The 15,742-nt window shown below is 37.3% G+C and overlaps 1 protein-coding gene across 1 annotated transcript; it reads left to right on the forward strand.

The window, feature by feature from the left end:
* The first annotated feature begins 8,164 nt into the window (after nt 1-8,164).
* csrp1b (cysteine and glycine-rich protein 1b) lies at nt 8,165-11,830 on the forward strand. Its single transcript, XM_060868276.1, has 6 exons — nt 8,165-8,304; nt 8,699-8,808; nt 9,502-9,670; nt 10,180-10,309; nt 10,501-10,594; nt 11,214-11,830. Exons 2-6 carry the CDS (start codon nt 8,700-8,702, stop codon nt 11,288-11,290), a joined length of 579 nt encoding a protein of 192 aa, XP_060724259.1. The 5' UTR covers nt 8,165-8,304; nt 8,699; the 3' UTR covers nt 11,291-11,830.
* Nucleotides 11,831-15,742: the final 3,912 nt, after the last annotated feature.

Consider the following 15,742-nt stretch of genomic DNA (forward strand, 5'->3'; position numbering starts at 1 on the left):
AATTAACTTCTAAATTATGGTAAATGTATCTAGTGACTACAGATTGCATATTATTTCTCCCCTTCTGAGATATCTGATAAGTGCCAAAGCTTCAAATTTATAGGAGCCTATGTTGTTAGTAGAGACAATTGAGACAAATCCACATTGTTTCATCCTGCTCACAGACCAGTCTCAGCCCTCAGGACAATCGCACTACTGATCACACATCTTGCCTTGTGACAAGCAACAAGGACACACATGACTGCTTGCTTTGTTTACTACAAAGTATTTTGGGATTTGTTTCCCTGTATTAGTTCTGGCTCAATTAAGACATAAAACTAATCATAAACTGTCATAAAAATAATTGCCACTTTACAGCTCTAGTGTCCCAGGTTTAGACCTTAGCTCTGGTGTGTGTGTGTTTGTGTGTTTGTGTGTGTGTGTGTGTGTGTGTGTGTGTGTGTGTGTGTGTGTGTGCGCTGCATTGAATGTGTGTTTCCTTTAAGTTCTTTGGTTTCATTCCACCCCAAATCATGTAGAATGGTGCGCTGGCTACACTAAATTGCTCCTCGATATGAATGAGTGTGTGAATGTATATACATGTATGCATAGTGCAATTTGATAGACTAGCATACCATCCAGGGATTATCCACAATATCCAGGATAGGCTGTGGATCATTTGTGATCTTGACCAGAATAAAAGTGTTTCTGTAGATGAATGAATTATTTTTTCCCCTATTGTTGCCATATATATAATTCTGAGAAGATTAGGCTTTATACTACTCTAATATAGTACATACCCCTTTAAAAGAGAGCAGCTACTTAGGAATATTGAAACTGTAAATAAAGGACATTTCCGTCAGCATTTATGTGACACGATTAATAAAACAGAAACACCTCTTTGTGGAAAAAAAACACAAAGAGGTTAATGAACATTTAACCATAGTTTGCCATTTAGTTTTAGAGACTGTGTCTAAGTTCAATATCACTGTTTAACATAGAATTAAATCACTGCATTCTTAGCATATGCTGTCATATTTTAATCTATTTGACTTTTTACTTTATGAGGTTAAACCATGTACACCATGTAATATAGCTCATGGTTTGTAGCTCTTGAGAGCACATATTGAAATTTTTCAGCATCAACATCACATTCCTCTTTACTATCTGCATACACGTTAATGTAAATCTAAATCAAATGATTGCTCATGGTTAGTTTGAATAATTATGGTTAAGCAATTATGTAATAATTGTGACAGGTTTAACCTGTGACAGGTTTATTTCTACTTCTTTTCATAAAACAGGTAAGATGTCCAATTAAAAGGGAATTTAAGTATAGGAGCTCCAAAACTCTCTCAAATTTAGTTTAGTATACTTAAAATCACATAAACCTGATGGCATGACATTATGGATAATGATTAGAATTAAATTCCTAATTAAAATAATATAATCATAGAGTGAAAGGAAATTTTTCAATAAGCAAAAGAGCTCAAAAGTTAAATGTACATTCATGCTGAAATCACTTTAAGTAGCTCTTAATCTGTCATGGAGGATCCTTACTATATAAACAGATAGTATGAATGTTTATATTAGCCCATGGTTTACGTTCACACAAAAAGCAATAACTGTGACTGATCTGCTTTTAGTATGAGTCATAATATACTCACTTAAAATGGGAGGAGCAGCTAAAGTACAATGCCACGTAAAACGCTGACACATGCAAAGGAGTCACACGAGTTCTTGACTTGAGTAGCCTGTACAGCCACAATAAGACCAACTGATCTGCTGAACTGAAAAATGATGTATCAGAATCCGGTCTTCACTGCATTTAAATCATAGTTTAACATTGTCACTGTGTAGGCTGCAGCTGTTAAAGAGAAAATCTTCCTACATCCGTCTCTGTGTCTGATGAAAAGAAAATGGGCTCTTTAAAAATGCTCCTACTGTGCCGAAACCACTGCCTGCATTGAAATACTGATTTTCTTAGCTGGGAAATGGACTCTTTGGCTGGCCGCCAAGTCAGATGGATATTTTTACCTGGGACTGAAGCTGAGGTATATACGGTCTGTGGTCCATTACATTACGTTGCACTGTAAAATACAAGGAGACCCCAAATACACAAATAAGAAGGACAATCTGAATATGCAAAAAAAAAAAAAAAAAATGCAATAATTTTAAGTAAGCTTCAACTCACATACGAATCACATGCAGCAGTATATATGGGCAAAAAAAAAAATGCATAATGGAATTCTTTTCTTACATTCAGTTAATGCTCAGATTTAGTGGAGTTTTACTGCTTTGTTTTTACAAAAACACCTACTCAGGTTTTGCTCTCTGAATGGTTTAAGAGGAGCCGTTTGTAACTTTAGCATTGTTAGGTTTTAATTACAGTCAACGTGATACTTATTTACACCTACTTCTGTCTCTCTTGAACTGGAGTGGTGTTAATGATTACAGGTTGAGTGGATCCTGAGAGATGGCACCTACTACAGCACAGTCTCTCACTTTTAAATCATTGTCTGCCTACATAAAATGATTAAAAAACTGAGAGAACAGTCTGACATGTCAAAATGTTTGCAGTATATATCACTGTTATAATGAATTATAATAAAACATACTGTAGCAAACCCTTTTAGACATTTTAAATTTATATATGAATATATTCATATAGAACACCAACAGTGACATGGGGAGAAGACGTGAATAATCGCACAGACAGTAATCCAAGATTAGGAAACAAACTACAACACTACCCACTGCACCACCATGCTGCACACCACTATTCTGATATAAAGATAAATGGATGAAATGGGATTAACAATATAGAGATATCATGTAGAGTTAAGTTTTAGCATTGTTTGAAAATGGAGGAATGACCCCTACACACTTTTTAAGAGATGTAAAGGATAGCTGGCCTGCAGGACAAAAGAGAAAGTCAAATGTTTGAGACTGGAATATAATGCAGCATCATTAAGTGCCAAGACATAATCTAAAGGCAATATTCTGATTTGACACAGGAGATCAAATGGAGAAGGATGTAGCATGTAATCCTCCAGTAAATAAAGTGAATCCTGTTTCTGAAAAGAGAGAGAGGGACTACAGGGAATGGTCAATGAACCCTTTGAAAAAAAGGGTGTGTCTTGCTGAAGGCAGAGTATCTAATAAGTGAATAAGGGCGCCTCCTACTGGCCAGTTTAGAAAACGACAAAACACCAACACAACTGCGGTAGTGTTGCGTTATAAAACAAAAGTTTAAACAGAAATATGTAAAATGTAGTAAACTAAAATCCAGGCTAATATTTAGCACACTTTGTGGTTTCTAAAACACTATTGCTTATTATCATGCAAGTCACGGGTTCAAATACAATCATAGCATGTAAATTACATTGAAAGTATATCAGGATAATTTATTTGTGTGGTTTAAAAGGAAGGTTTGACCCCCCAGTACATTTCTCAGTCTGTTATCCCTATATTTTAAACCAAACTAAATATCCACGAGATTAATTATGATTTACAAAAGTGGCTTTGTAGAGAAAACAACTACAATTCCTATAATGAATTGCGAATGACGTCATCGACTCCGTTTCCTCGCCATTTTCAGCCTCAAACTATCAATAATATTGTAGTTTATTTTCATTACAACGAAAGATTTAGTGTTTCAGAATGTTTTTATTTTTTTTTTCCCCTTGTGTTAAAAATAGAAAAAAAAAATAGAAAAACAAAAAAAAAGCGGATGAAGCCCACATTGTAATGTTGGTCACATTGTCATGGTAACAGTGAAGGTCCTGATTGGTTGAGGGTCGTTATGGGATTCTGGTCTTTGTAGTACTGAAACATGACTCCGTTATACGCCGATTTAAAAATATGATTGGCATATCAGACTTATTTGAGCCTTATATTATTACACCTCTTCATCTCTTAACGCACCATAAGTCTAATAAGGTTTGTATGTGATGTGTAAAAAAAAGCCTGCACTATTTTCACCTCACTCACACGGCAGTGCAGTAAAGTCCTCCTAAAACCGGAAGTCACGCGCTGATTGGCTGACACGTGCGTGGTTAAAATGTTTAGAGCAATTAAGCACATTAATGAGCAGGCTAATAGAGACAGACACAAACTAGGTGACATTGGTTATTACAGTAATAACCAAATTCCACTCAAGACAATTGAATGTACTTACAGTAATGTGATGAGTTGGTATCCTGGCAAATCTATAGATGTTTAAAATGAAATGTAATAATTATGTATTTTCATAAAGCAGTAAATAACCTCAGTTCCCTGTTCTTACACCGAGTCAACACACTAGTTACTAGTGTGCATGTTAATGTACAGCTGCAAACAAAACAATGGCTAATGTGTCGTGTTGACCACTGGGTACTAGAAATAGTCTCTCTCTCTCTCTCTCTCTCTCTCTCTCTCTCTCTCTCTCTCTCTCTGTGTGTGTGTGTGTGTGTGTGTCTCTCTCTCTCTCTCTCTCTCTCTCTCTCTCTCTCTCTCTGTGTGTGTGTGTGTGTGTGTGTCTCTCTCTCTCTCTCTCTCTCTCTCTCTCTCTCTCTCTCTCTCTCTCTGTGTGTGTGTGTGTGTGTGTCTCTCTCTCTCTCTCTCTCTCTCTCTCTCTCTCTCTCTCTCTCTCTCTCTCTCTCTCTCTCTCTCTCTCTCTCTGTGTGTGTGTGTCTGTCTCTCTCTCTCTCTCTCTCTCTCTCTCTCTCTCTCTCTCTCTCTCTCTCTCTGTGTGTCTCTCTCTCTCTCTCTCTCTCTCTCTCTCTCTCTCTCTCTCTCTCTCTCTCTCTCTCTCTGTGTGTGTGTGTGTCTCTCTCTCTCTCTCTCTCTCTCTCTCTCTCTCTCTCTCTCTCTCTCTCTCTCTCTGTGTGTGTGTGTCTGTCTCTCTCTCTCTCTCTCTCTCTCTCTCTCTCTCTCTCTCTCTCTGTGTGTGTGTGTGTGTGTCTCTCTCTCTCTCTCTCTCTCTCTCTCTCTCTCTCTCTCTCTCTCTCTCTCTCCCTCTCTCTCACACACACACACACACACACACACACACACAAAGGTTGAGTTTCAGACCCTCTGTCTCACTTCGATTGAAGGATCAGATATCCAGCATATTTCTGGCATGTCCTGTGGAATGGTGATTATCAGAGCTGGCTGAAGATACAAGAATGAAAAAGCAAAAATTTGCAAATATGACTTTTTTATTGTATAAGTGTAAGTTTTTCCTATCACAACCTGTGGTATATTTACATGATATTATATATAGCCCAGAATGCCACTAAATATTAACAAATTTTCTCCTTTCAGCTGTGTTTAATTCAGTATATAAATATAAGTACACTTAAGTGCACTTTTGATAATCTATTCCCTGTGTCATGTTGCAGGCATTAATACAGCCTTGCAGTCCGATTATTCCTGTCTGTCCTAATAATGAAGCTGAGTTTGGCACTTCCAGTTAGGGATAACTTTTCATCACCAATTTAATTTTTTCAGATTTAATATCTATGGTGGCCTGCTAAATCGCTTCACATTGTCAAATTTGCAGAGCATCTCTCTGAATTTTTATTGAGGAACAGCTAAATCAAAACAGCTATCAACAGTAGAGAAGCTTTCCAGGAGTCCTGGGGTTTCCTGGAACTTTTGGGTGTGATCAAACAACTCATGGAAGCATAAGAGATGTCAGAGGAGACATTACCATGCTGTGGCTAGGCCAACACATACAGTATGGCTGAGGAGCAGATCCTCACCATCAAAGAAAAGAGAACCTAGAGTTTCCAGCATAGGCATTATGGTGTATTTGGAATTGCGAGCTGTAGTGGAGAACAAGCAGGACAAGTACCATGAAATATGAAGGTGCCTGAATGACGTCGGACGTGGTAAAGGCGTTGGGTTACTGATCGGAAGGTCATGAGTTTGAATCCCAGGTCCACCAAGCTGCCCTGTATGGCCCCTGAGCAAGGCCCTTAACCCTCAATTGCTCAGTTATATAAATTGAAGTAAAATGTAAGTCACTCTGCATAAGAATGTCTTCTAAATGCCAGAAATGTAAATGTAAAAGTGAATGAGATAGGCACAGGCTTTGGATGGTAGAATCATTTGGGTGAAAATGGAAATAAAAATGAAAATTGTTTAGTCCTGGAAGTCTGAAATGTGCTCTTAGGCCCATCTAACCTGTTCACATGAGGTGCAGTTGAATCACCCAAATGCACCCTATGTTCCAGCTAGGGATCCTAGAACAGGTGTAGGTCACGGTAGCATAGTGGGTAAGGTGTTGAACTACTGAGCAGGTTGTCACTGTGAATCCCAGGTCCATCAAGCTGCCACTGCTGGGCATGTGAGCAAGGCTCTTAATATCAGTTGTATAATATGAGATAAGAATGTAAGTCGCTCTAGATAAGGGTGTTTGCCAAATACTGTGAAGGTGGTCTGTTGGTGGTTTACACTGGGCTTTATTGGGATAAGTAAAAAGATTGTCATTAATGTCATTTAAACATTTGATGGAAAATATGGCAGCTGTGATAAGTTAACAAACTTAACTGATTTGGATGATGTACATTTCATTGATCAATTATCAAATGGCTGGCAATGTTTGAGTTACTTTTTTTAAGCAGTCTGACTAAATGTACAACAGTGTTTAAGTTGGCTCTTTACTTGAAACGATCTTTGCAGGCAGGAAGACAAGACATAAGGTATGAAATGAAGTAGGCTAAATAAATCATTCTCACATTATGTTCATGTTTTCTGGCTCATTTTGGCATTTCATGAAATGCAATAACATATACATGTTATCTACAGGCTAATTAAACCACAAAATATGTCATTGCATATTCTGTTCTGATGCTTTTTATGTGTAAACATTTACTTGGCTCTTTAGAACAAATGCCCCATACTAATACATGATAAACTAGTCCTTGTTTGGACTACGGTAGTTACAGCCATATTATTGCTAAGAGTCAATTTAGTATAGAGATTAGTACTATGTATAAGCATGTTTTTATATCTTTGTGGGGACAAAATTATCTGCCTTTGATGGTTTTTGACTTTGTGGGAATATTTGACTGGCATTAAGCCTAAAGAGAAAGCTACTTTTTAATGCAGCTTTTATTTAAAAACCAATATAACCCCCTCAATCTCTCTCTCTCCCTCTCCCTCTCCCTCTCTCTCTCTCCCTCTCTCTCTCTCGGGCCAGTTTAAATATCCTTCTATTTCAAATGAAATGTGGCTGCATCCAAGTGTTGGGTTTGTCACCAGAGCATAAATCAGGTTTATGTTGTGGACTAAATGTCCCGACATGTAGTTGAATCTGGCAGATATGAATATTATTTCCTCTCTGTACTGTGTGTTTTTTTTTCCTCTAAAAAGGGTTTCATTATTTTCAGTAACAGAGTCCCTACCCAAATGTACTTTTGAAATACAAAAATAAACAAAAAGAAGAAGAAGAAAAACACTTTACTGGACCTTGTTTTTATTTTGTTAAGAATGCTAACTGTGTCAAAACCAGCTCTCAGTACTGAACCACCTTCGGCTTGTTAAAATATTTTAATTCACAAACCCTTAATGACAGCACAAAGCATAATGAAAGGTTGTGTCCTCTGAATATTTGAATATGTTAGCTAGGAAAATATAGTAGCAAAACAATTTATCCTGGAATGGTTATCCTGTGTGAATGGAGCGAACAAGCATATCTCTATGGTGTCCTGTGGAAAGAGTGAGTAAGTGGATGTGTGTGTGTGTGATGGACTCATGCTGACTCGGTTTCACATAACAAACACCTTGTATGGAAATACAGACAAACCTCTAGTACTGATTACACTAACACAGCAGGAGGTCTGCTGGTCAAAACAAATGCTATGCTATGTTATCATGTAATACTAGATCATTTAGGCACAAGACTAATCAAAATCAATCCTCGCTCATTGATTATTATGTATCCATCTCTGCTATAATGTTTAGTGGTTGTTTATCTGATCTATTTGAGATAATCATAACTCATATGTATGAAAAAAAACATATAAAAATGAAGAAATCATAAGGAATTAGCTTTAGGAGCTTTATGCAAAGCCAATTTAGGAAGGCAGTATAGCTGTGGTAAATCAACAAAAAAATAACTGTGAGAGGATCCAGATGAAGACTGGAATGAGAGAAATTTGCGTCATTCCAGGGAGTTGCCTTTTCTCCCGCTCTCTCCCTCTCACTCTCCCTCCCTCTCTCTCTGTCTATTTCTGTTGTCCTGCCCACTTTCTCCCTCCCTGTCTCTCTGATATTACCATGAGCAACGGTGAACTTTTCACAACTCTTACTCAGCTGCATCCATTTACAGCACTTACAACACACTGACTGCAGGTAAGTGACATTGATGCTCCACATATTATATTCTTCCAGTGTCTGTTCATGTTATGTATGGACCATATAATCTCAAATGCTGTACACTACATTTTGAACTTCAATATTTATTTATTTATTTGTATGTGCTGCCATCTTGGAAAGATTAATAAATACCATGAATCAGATATATATGTGTTTGTGCAGGCATAAAATATGGCTGAGCTGAGGCTAAATTATTAAAATAAAAAAAGTCAGTGTTACATAAATTATGTCATTTTTCTAGTTTATTCTGAAAATCACTGCTCATTTACATCATGTTCCTAGATTTGTTTTGCTGTATATATTTGACCATGTTTTCTTGCAAATATCTGACGGTTGAATGTGTGTGGTGTTTGTGTGTGTGTGTGTTTAGGATGCCCCTCGGAGGGGGAAACAGGTGTGGCTGTTGCCAAAAGACTGTGTACTTTGCAGAGGAAGTCCAGTGTGAGGGGAAGTATTTCCACAAGTCCTGTTTTCTCTGCAGTAAGTCACCAGCTTCGGGAATTTGGTTATAATAGGCAAGGCTTCCTATCTGCTTATTATTGTTTAATCTAATTCAGAATCACTAAAACATCCATGAAGACCGATGGAATGCCTTGAATTATTAGGTTGCATGTGAAGAAGACTAATATCTTTACTTTACACAAGTGTGCCCATATTAGGAAGTCAGGAGATGAACGTCATTTTGGTGGTGGATGCCTTATATGGGACTCTAGTGTGTGCCCGTCCTCAATACTATATCTGGATTAGACACAACATTGTTGCAGTGATATAAACTAGTGTCTGTGAACTAGCCTTGAACTAAAAGTTCAAAAAAAGTGTTTTTTTTTTGTTTTGTTTTTTTGTAAGAAAAGAATTTTTACAGCCCAGAGACTCTAAAGGCAAAAGAATGCTTGACTGAGAGGCAGACATCACATGCTGTGTTATACAAGTATTTAGGGCAGGTTTCATGTACAATGAGGCTGAAAACATGCATTGGCAGTACAATGCTCTATCTGTATCTTGAAAAACAACTGACTTGATTTTTCAAGCAGGTTATGGAAATGAAGCCCACCTAAAAATAATCACTACAGTTTGAAACTGCATTTTAATACAGTAGACTCCAACATCTCACTAAAGGACATGACAGTGTACAACTGAACAGCTGTCTCTCTTCTCTGTTTTGTTTCCACTCAGTGGTGTGCAGAAAAAATTTGGACAGCACCACAGTAGCTGTACACGTGGATGAGATCTACTGCAAATCATGCTACGGCAAAAAGTATGGTCCAAAAGGCTATGGTTATGGTGGTGGTGCTGGAACCTTGAGCATGGACTCAGGCGAAGGACTGGGGATTAAACCTGTGGAGTAAGTGGATTCACTGATATTTATTGATATATTGATATTTATTAGTGATGAGCTGAGGCTTTTAAATGGACATATTAACACAACTGTTTCAGTTTTTTTGTTTTGTTTTTTTGGGGGCACGGTGGCCTAGTGGTTAGCACATTCGCCTCACACCTCCAGGGTTTGGGGTTCGATTCCCGCCTCCACCTTGTGTGTGTGGAGTTTGCATGTTCTCCCCGTGCCTCGGGGGTTTCCTCCGGGTACTCCGGTTTCCTCCCCCGGTCCAAAGACATGCATGGTAGGTTGATTGGCATCTCTGGAAAATTGTCCGTAGTGTGTGAGTGCGTGAGTGAATGAGAGTGTGTGTGCCCTGCGATGGGTTGGCACTCCGTCCAGGGTGTATCCTGCCTTGATGCCCGATGACGCCTGAGATAGGCACAGGCTCCCCGTGACCCGAGGTAGTTCGGATAAGTGGTAGAAAATGAGAGTGAGAGTGTTTAAGCCCTTATATTCATATTTCATATATATAGGCAGGTACAACATCAACCTACCAACAACCCCAATGCCTCCAAGTTTGCACAAAAATTTGGCAGCTCGGATGTATGCCCTCGCTGTGGCAAAGCTGTTTATGCAGCAGAAAAAGTGGTGGGAGCTGGAAATGTAAGTGACATCTCTGCTGTTTTTATTTTCATTAATAAATACCATGATGCTATGAACTGCAACATTTATTAACTTAATGTACACACACGTATTATAATGGAAAGACAATGTAGACTGGAAGATGGCCCAGCATTTAGTGGGTAAAATTAGGTGGCATGAGAGGTATTTATTTTGTGTGTATCTTTTTCCAGTCATGGCATAAGAGCTGCTTCAGGTGTGCTAAGTGTGGAAAGAGCCTGGAGTCCACCACACTAGCTGATAAAGATGGAGAGATCTACTGCAAAGGTGAGCATCTGTTGAACTTTTTAACAGTGTGCAGGAAATTGTATCATGTTACTATATCAAATATCCCAGCATTTTGTAATCTGGTTCTTGGAGTACATTTGTGTTTATGATTCAGCTCCAGGACTCAAGAATCAGTTAATTAATAACCAGTTAATTCTAATAACAGAGTAAACTGAATAATATGGAGATAAATGGGTTACAGACCTGCCATCCTTTACACATGTTGCATAAGAGCACTGTATTTTTCAGTTAAAAAATATAACAAATTAGTTTCCTTTTCCCTAACAATAAAAACAGCAGGGAAGTCAATCTACATATAAATAAGGAATGATTGCCAGGTCTCCAATTACATTATTACATTATCACAACTTGAGAGCTTCACCCCTTTCCACCCTTTTCTCTATCGTTAGTACTGTCACTTTGACTCATGAGTTAATTAACATGAAATACAATATCTCAGGGTATTTTTAACTTAGCTAATAATAGACAAATGCATAATTAAAATCCCTACAATTTATTAATGATGACCCCATAACCCCAAACAGCAAGACTATGTATTATTCTGGTATTATACTGTGGATTTGAAATGTGTAACACTGTCAATGCTTTGGATTTACAGGTTGCTATGCAAAGAACTTTGGGCCGAAGGGTTTTGGGTTCGGCCAGGGAGCAGGAGCACTAGCCCATGCCCAGTAGAAAAGCAGTACACAAGACCAAGAGTCTGCCTGAGCTCTCTGCTTTGATTCCTGCATACTACACTTGCCACCTGCTTGCAATTTGCACAAAGAAATGCTTTTAAGCTTTTATCTGTTCATTAAAAGAGCATTAATTTACATGGACTAAATTCCAGAAGCAGCATGACTACACTTTCATTTATGGGTTTATCAAACAGCTGAGGTTTTCATACTGTTTTATATCTACTAGGGTTTAAATGTTCTTAATTCATCTTAAAAATAATGAGAGGTTAACATGCCTTTAAAACTGTGACAAAATTTTTTATTATTATTAAGATGACTATTCTTGTTTCACTGAGTCAGCAGCAAGCCACACTGGTGATTTAAAAATATATAAACTCTTTATGCAATACTATACATTAGTACAAATTACAAATTTATGCCTCTGTGGTACATTTATGAATAAACAGAAACATGTTACATGTCTAATAGTGAAGAAAATAAATCTCTTTAGACTGCTGTAACCTTCCTACACAGATGCATGATAAACACGTGCAGATGACCTGATTGTTTCTTTCTGACATCATTGAGACATCCAAAAGCAGTGAGTGTTGTTGATGAACAATGAGGGATTATGTCTGTCGGCACTGACAGCGAGCATGCTGCCATGAAGACACAGACACATGAAAGAGCGAAAGACTAAGAGATGCTACATGCTAAGTGACAGGCTCTCCTGTGCTAATCTCAAATGAAATACTTTAAAGGCAGGTTTAAGTCTTTAGATATACAACAGACCTCACATCAATAGCGAATTTGTCTTCACTCTAAAGGTAAAACAGTCACAGTGTTGTGCATGGAAAAAAGTGGAGAGTGCTTTGCCACTAGAGGGGGTCCTTATGTATACTGCTCAATGTTCATGCCCCTAAACTAAATTAAATCAAATCAATATTTGTTGTGGCATTAGTTTTCTCAGGTACAGTGTCATGCAGATTAAAAAAAAACAATTTAACGCAGATTTTGGCTTTTTTTTATCTCTTTAATGCAGATTTTATCTCTATCTATATCTCTATTATATATATATATATATATATATATATATATATATATATATATATATATATATATATATATATATATATACAAGTCCCTGATAGATATGTTTTTTTTTCATGAAAAAATGCTGCATTATTTAATGCTACATTTCTGAATCTATTGTTTTATTAGAGGTTGGATGTGGTGGCGGTAGAGGGGAGGGGAAATTTAAACATATGGAAATGTAAAATTTGCTCATATCAACAACCCAAAAGAATGATTAAAACTTTGTTCATTATAAGTGGCTATTAAATGTTAGATGACCTTGCTGGAATAATGATGGGTTCCAAGCTATAAATACATGCATTTTAGCCTTTGGAAATAATGGCACACCAAAGCACAATTGTTTCCATTTGGGATTTACCAGAGAGAGAGAGCTGGCTTTATCACGTACAAGACACAGTGTGAATGTTTAGACAACCTCCATATACACACACAAACTGCCTGTCTGGAGTTCTGCATTTTACAGGATGCACTAAAGAGAAATGTCTGCGTCATATTATAAACAGGTCCAGTTTGTTTATTAGCCCTGTAATTAACTCTATCAATCAGTTAAAGAGAAAAAAATATTTGAACTGTGTTGTAGACTCATAATATCTTAAGTATGTAACCTAGTGAACCAGAGTTAATGTATTCAATGATAGAGACTTACGCATTTTTGTACGTCGCTCTGGATAAGGGCGCCTGTAAGGCCAAATGCTGTAAATGCTAATGTAAATGTAGTTACGAGCCTATAAGTAGATTCATTAGAACCCAGATGGACTGAGGTTTGATGCAAAACAGTTGAACTATGATGAAAAAATGCCCAGGCTAATATCTAGGCTAAAAGGTGTGTTGCTAACAGCAAACATTAGATAAGGCTCTATCAGTCAACGTAACACATGTTTAACTCAGTTGAGTGTGTTTGTAGATTCTCTTGAGCTGGTAATATCTAATCAACAGTTCACAGCAGATGTGGATTTCAAAATCATATTCCATTACCATTTCATATACTCTTTAAGATTAATGACTGGGTGCAGTGACCAAATGTGCTCTGATATGAATTGACAATCATCTTAATAATCAATCTGTGGAGGAAACTATGTTCACACACGACACCAAAACTCTCATGTTGCTGCAGAGGCTTGTTAACAAGGGCATGGATATCTAAGTATTTTGACAACAGGCAAATAGATCTACAAACAAATATGCATGCTAGATATGTGGTGTCCTTCGGGAGAGAGGGTAAGTTAAGTTCAACGATAGCCAACAATCCGAGTTATACATTTTTAAGTCTCACAGCACACACACATTATACACACAGACCCAAGTGGTAGCATCAGCTGGTATACTGCACTATGTTTAGACACCGTTGTATGAAGAGTATTATGATCCAGTCATCAAGACACAGAGATTTGAGCTGTCTACAGTTATTATTTTAATCAGAAGCAGTGTTACGGGAAAGAGGGTTGGGATGAGGACACACTGAGATGAAGCGGATAATGATAGCAGAGTCATTAAGCCACTCTGTGGAACACATGGCCCAACAGACATGATAAACCTAGCCATGCCAAACTCTAGAGGGATTTTTAAACTTTTTTTTAGCTGTTCTCAGCATACAGCAATTTAAACAAATATCCTTCAGCTTTTTTAATATTCAAAGTATGAGACAAATGTTATGAACGATCACAGAGCAGTTCTCACTACGGAGAGGGTTCAACACTGCTGTTATTGAAACCTCAGGACGTGCTTGCAATAAATGAAAAAAAAACCTTTACTTTTCATTTTGTGAAATATATTAACATCCTTATATTTTTTGAATATTTATAATTAGACTGTTTAGTAGAACCTGTAAAAACATTACATACTCAATGGTCAGAAGTATGTGGACACATGGCCATCACACCCATTTGGAGACCTTCCCCTGGACTGTTACACAAAGCTGGAAACACACAACTGTTTAGCATGTCTTGTACTGTAGCATTAAGATTTCACTTCATGAGAACCATGGGATCTTGTCCAAAACTGGTTTTAGTGTGAAAATTCCCCTGTGAATTTCCAGGCCTTCTCACCTTACATCAGTGCCCGAGCTCATTAATTCTCTTTTGGCTGAATGAGCAAAAGCTTTCCCAGAAGAGTGGAGGTTGTTACAGTAGGAAAGAATGGACAAATCTATATTAAAGCCCATGGTTTCTGAATGAGGATATCACCAAGCATATATCGGTGTAATGGCTACGTGCTAACATACGTTTGAAAAACACTGTTTTAAACATGCATAATCATTTTGTGGTGCAACTAGACAGCTTCTTTGTTTACCAAAACATTGACTAGCATCTCTACCATCCAGGCAAACTAGATCTTTATAAAAAAAAAGAATGAATTATTAATGAAACTATGAGCTTAGCCATAATCATGAAATCCAACAAGAAATTAAAAAACTTTCCAAAGAATTAAAGATGTAATTCACTCATATACAAATTGCAAATTCCTAATAATAGAATTGTTTTGTTCTTGTGTCTCTGACTTAAACAAACTGAGGTTTATTGGGACTGAAGCAAAGACAATGATAGATACAGTGATACTGGAATGATAAAGTAACGATAAAGTAGGTGCTGGACATTGTTAAGCAACTCTAGAAGTAAAAAGAAGTGCTGGATAAGAGCTCTGTGTGTGTGTGTGTGTGTGTGTGTGTGTATGTGTGTGTGTGTGTGTGTGTGTTTGTCGGTGCTTCTATAAATATCTCCCAGTGAGAAATAAGGCAAGAACAATAAGGGGTTGGCTTAAAAGAAGGAGACATTGTTTCTGAGCATCATTTTGTGGTGCATCCCTCCTTTCATCACTGTGTTAGAGGTAAGCGCATACCTTTACTTTAAGTTATTGTCTTAAAAATGATCATTTAAATAAAAATGAACAAAAATTAACTTATACATTATTCATAATTTGTGAAAACAGACACATTTTTCACTTACTGTTATTTTTCTTTGTTATATGAAACCTCAAGCAGCCTTGTCCTTTAATAGTATACAAACTGATTGTTACTACAAACTACTATTGCTAAATATGTAATATTTCAAATGTTGAAATTAGAATAGTATTATTTTCCAGTTCCAAGCTGTACAATTAATTTACTTCACATACAAGGAAATTTTGTTCAAAGTGGATGTTGTCAAGAGTTTCCTCAAAACTTACAGAAGGCAAAAGCTCTTTAAAAAGCCTGATGCAAGTCTATTTATGGCACAGCACTGGTGGAAATCTAGGAGAAAGCCGGCTTGTTATCTGAAAGAGTTGGCATGCCGTTATCCACAGACACACTTTGTGTCAGACAACACTTTCTTTTTAAGGTGTGTGTGTGTGGCCAAAGTTATCACATCAAAGTGGCCCAGAGTTGCAAAGCAAAGTGATT

This window comes from Tachysurus vachellii, chromosome 4, assembly GCF_030014155.1.
Source record: "Tachysurus vachellii isolate PV-2020 chromosome 4, HZAU_Pvac_v1, whole genome shotgun sequence".
Taxonomy (NCBI): domain Eukaryota; kingdom Metazoa; phylum Chordata; class Actinopteri; order Siluriformes; family Bagridae; genus Tachysurus; species Tachysurus vachellii.

Bases quoted from the DNA above. Each gene is read 5' to 3' on its own strand.
- csrp1b (XM_060868276.1), top strand. From the start codon at position 8,700: ATGCCCCTCGGAGGGGGAAACAGGTGTGGCTGTTGCCAAAAGACTGTG. The intron at 8,809-9,501 runs GTAAGTCACCAG...GTTTCCACTCAG, and splicing joins CAAGTCCTGTTTTCTCTGCA to TGGTGTGCAGAAAAAATTTG. The intron at 10,310-10,500 runs GTAAGTGACATC...ATCTTTTTCCAG, and splicing joins AAGTGGTGGGAGCTGGAAAT to TCATGGCATAAGAGCTGCTT.